The following is a 3,599-nucleotide window of genomic DNA, read 5'->3' as shown; positions in this document are numbered from 1 at the left end:
AAATATACGTTGATACAAAAATAGCACTTAGCTTGAGGACTTTTTAGGCGACACCAACCAGCTTCATCATGAAATACATCCAAGGAAAACTGGAGTCCCAGCACAAAGGTTTGGGCAATAAAAGAAAACACAAAGCAGCACAAAGGTTCTGCTGCTCTGCTAGCTATTACATGTTTCCACCTATAATTACATACTCGATACAACTATACAACCATCATTTCAATATTTTTATGAGCTAAGCACTCATGTCCTCGGAGATTTCAGTCAGCTCGGACGACAAATGGTAAGTATCCTCGGCATGGATGTGCCCTTCATCACAGAAGAATGGCCTCGAAGGCATTTGCAAGCTATGGATGCCACCTTCCAGCATCTCTATGACATCATTCATTGTCGGTCGGTCTTGACACCTCATTTGAATGCACCATAGTCCAACAATGCACAACTTCCTCTCCAACTCATGCATCTCAGTATAAACATGAGCAAATATCTCACCCACATGATCTTGTTGAGTTAGCCGGTCATACACCCACGACGGATAGTACGCTTGGCTCGTGTTTGCCGCATTTGGATCAGCATTCCTTCTTCCTCCGGCCATCTCTAGCAGCAGCATCCCAAAGCTGTAAACATCAGACTTGCTCGATATGGCGCCGAAGCTACGAGATATCATCTTAGGAGCTATGTACCCAATTGTTCCCCGTAGGGCTCTCCATGGCACAAAGCTGTTGTCCCTTGGGTATAGTTTCGCAAGACCAAAATCAGCAACTTTGGGGACAAAATTGTTGTCGAGAAGGATGTTGTGTGGCTTGATGTCAAAGTGCAGAATCTGCATGTCACAACCCTGATGAAGGTAGTCGATCCCCCTTGCAATGCCCAAAGCTATCTTGGCGAGCTTGTCCCAGGAAAAACTCTTCCCGGATGAGAAGATGTACTTGTCTAGAGAACCTTGAGGCATGTACTCGTAAACCAGTGCTCTCCTCATTTCCTCTGAGCAGAATCCCATGAGGCGCACCACGTTAACGTGATGGATCCTACCAATGGTGGAGACTTCATTGATGAAATCTTCTCCATTGCAGTTAGGATTGCCCTCTAGCATCTTGACAGCAACATGAACATTGCCTGGCAATAGCACACCCTTGAACACAGACCCGTAGCCTCCCTGACCCAGCTTATCTCTGAAATGGCTTGTGATTGCTGTGATGTCAGTGTAGGCATACCTCATTGGACCTAGCATTTGTTGCATTCGGAGGAACTTCTCGACAGCATCAATTGTGATCCTCGTTTTCCAATACTTGTGCGCAAGGAAGATCAACACAGCCAGTGGTGCCAACACAAACCTGCATAACACTGCATAAACAAGTTTATATAGTTTTAGTGGGTGGGTACACACATGCGTAGATGTGATGATGAAGAAACTGCAATTAAGATCAGAACATTCGGAATTACCAGCTAGCCACTTCATAGAGAAGAAGACTAATGCTATGATTTCTGAGGGATAATCATCATATCCAGTTGCATACAGTGAGCACTCCCAGAAAGCTCCATCGACCAAAAGAATTTTCCGAACACAACTCTTGACGCCATCACTACAATCCTGCGATAAGTCGCTGCAATACCATCCAACGAGACATAGAAGGAATGAAAGAGGGGCTTAACGGTTTTGGGATAAGACACTTATACAGGCAAAACTCACCGAAACTGGCTTATTAGGCACTCTTTGATGGTTGTTCTACTCATGCCAATGTCATATCTGAAAGGGAATCGAACAGCAAATCCAATCCTCATGGATTTCACAACATCTGCATGACTTGCATTTTCTAGCGGCCCTGGACTGTCCCAAGGCCGAGGAATTCTAGCCAAGTAACCACAAGAAGGCTCGAGATACTCCATTGAATAAGATCCATAACCAGTTAAGACATAAACATAAGTATGATTTGTGCTAAGGCAAGCAACAGGCATGTACATACCATTGTCCTTTACTTCCCGAGAGCATGTAAGAAAGCAAGCCTTATTATATGAAAGGGGTTCCAATTCGACTTCCATGTGGTTCTGGTATCTGAACGGAGGCCGATTCCACCGAGGTAGAGGGCAGCTGTTGTATAAATCCATGTCGGCATCGACGACCCAGAAGGAAGAACTACTGTAGTTGATGGAAGATACATAGTATGTTGCATCGTCGATGTGAATTGAAGCCTTCGTACCACTGCAAATTAGCTCGTAAGATGGATAACCACACCCAGGTGGATCACTTGCCTGACGAAATGGAGATGACACATTTCTGAGAGGGCCACACGAGAAAGAAGGACAATCAGGCAAATGATGCCGCCCTTCGACCTGATCTGCAGCAAGAACTACAAGCACAGACGAGATAGTTAAGATCTTGAGAGCAGTGCGCATTGCCATGGCAGACACACAGACGAGTAGAGATGAATGGCCAAATAAGTGAGTGGCTGCCAAAATAAAAAAAGAACTCCAAAGAATGGACATTACATGCCAACTAGCTGCCAACTAAAGTTGGATGCATACCATCTACTGGCTGATCTAAGTGATGGTGATGTTCTTGACCGGTGACCTCTTGTTGGTTAACAGAAGAATCCAATTGCGTTACTATAGCATCCTGTACTGGTCCAATCCTGTCCTAGTCATATTAACATGGAATTCAGTGCCTTGAGAAAATGACAAATAACAGGGACCAAAAAATGGATAATAAGAAAATATCATTCATTGGAGATTTTTTTTTTTTTGAAAAGGAGGAAACGATCCCCCAGCCTCTGCATCAATCGATGCATGCAGCCATATTATTAAACATCCAAAGTAACAAAATAGTTCAAAGCAATCCTGAAGGCTGAAAATAAAATGGATCTGAAACTAAACAGACTCTTAAGAAAAAACGCACATCCAGCGTAACTAATAGCAGACCACGATGCCTATACACCCAGTCTATTACTAGCACACCATCCAAACCGGTTGAAGATAACCCGTGCGACCATCTCCCACCGGTTGCACCCAGTAGCCATAAGCTCCCTGTTGTCCGCAAGACTGAGTGATGACCACGTACGGATCCAGGACGTTGCTCGGCAAATGACCTGCAAAAAATTGTTGAATTTCTTACCATTAAATATTATGTCGTTTCTGGTATTCCATATAGCCCACAAGAGAGCACAAATCCCTATTCTAATAAGTCTGGATAGTTTAACGTCCACTCCATTGAGCCACGTTGTAAACATTGAATTGATGGACGTAGGTGGAATCACGTTAAAAGTTATATGGATAGTGCGCCAAAGTAGTTTTGCGAGGGGGCAGTCCAAAAACAAGTGTCTGATAGTTTCATGTTGATCACAATAACAACAATTGGATCTACCTCTCCAACTACGCTTAATTAAATTATCTTTGGTTAATACCACACCTTTGTGTAAAAACCACATAAAAATTTTAATCTTTAACGGCACTTTGATATCCCAAATATGCAACGATCTAGCTAATGGTCCTGAATTAACCAGATGTGTGTACATGGATTTAACTGAAAAAACCCCATTGACAGTTAAAGTCCATCTAACGCTGTCTGAATGATCAGATAGTTGTACCTGTATAAGCCTTCTTAC

The 3,599-nt window shown here is 43.3% G+C and overlaps 1 protein-coding gene and 1 pseudogene across 1 annotated transcript; both read right to left on the bottom strand.

Moving 5' to 3' along the window:
• Positions 1–241: 241 nt before the first annotated feature.
• LOC123439082 lies at positions 242–1,581 on the bottom strand (annotated as a pseudogene).
• Positions 1,528–2,461, bottom strand: LOC123442404. The gene has a single exon (XM_045118440.1). The coding sequence runs from the start codon at positions 2,398–2,400 to the stop codon at positions 1,687–1,689; it is 714 nt and encodes a 237-aa protein (XP_044974375.1). The 5' UTR covers positions 2,401–2,461; the 3' UTR covers positions 1,528–1,686.
• Positions 2,462–3,599: the final 1,138 nt, after the last annotated feature.

The sequence above is a fragment of the Hordeum vulgare genome, chromosome 3H (genome assembly GCF_904849725.1).
Source record: "Hordeum vulgare subsp. vulgare chromosome 3H, MorexV3_pseudomolecules_assembly, whole genome shotgun sequence".
In the NCBI taxonomy this organism is placed as follows: domain Eukaryota; kingdom Viridiplantae; phylum Streptophyta; class Magnoliopsida; order Poales; family Poaceae; genus Hordeum; species Hordeum vulgare.
Note: the sequence above shows the minus strand (reverse complement) of the source record. Positions and strands in the feature narration are given on the sequence as shown.

Coding starts and splice junctions, on each gene's coding strand:
- LOC123442404 (XM_045118440.1), bottom strand. CDS start 2,400: ATGGCAATGCGCACTGCTCTCAAGATCTTAACTATCTCGTCTGTGCTT.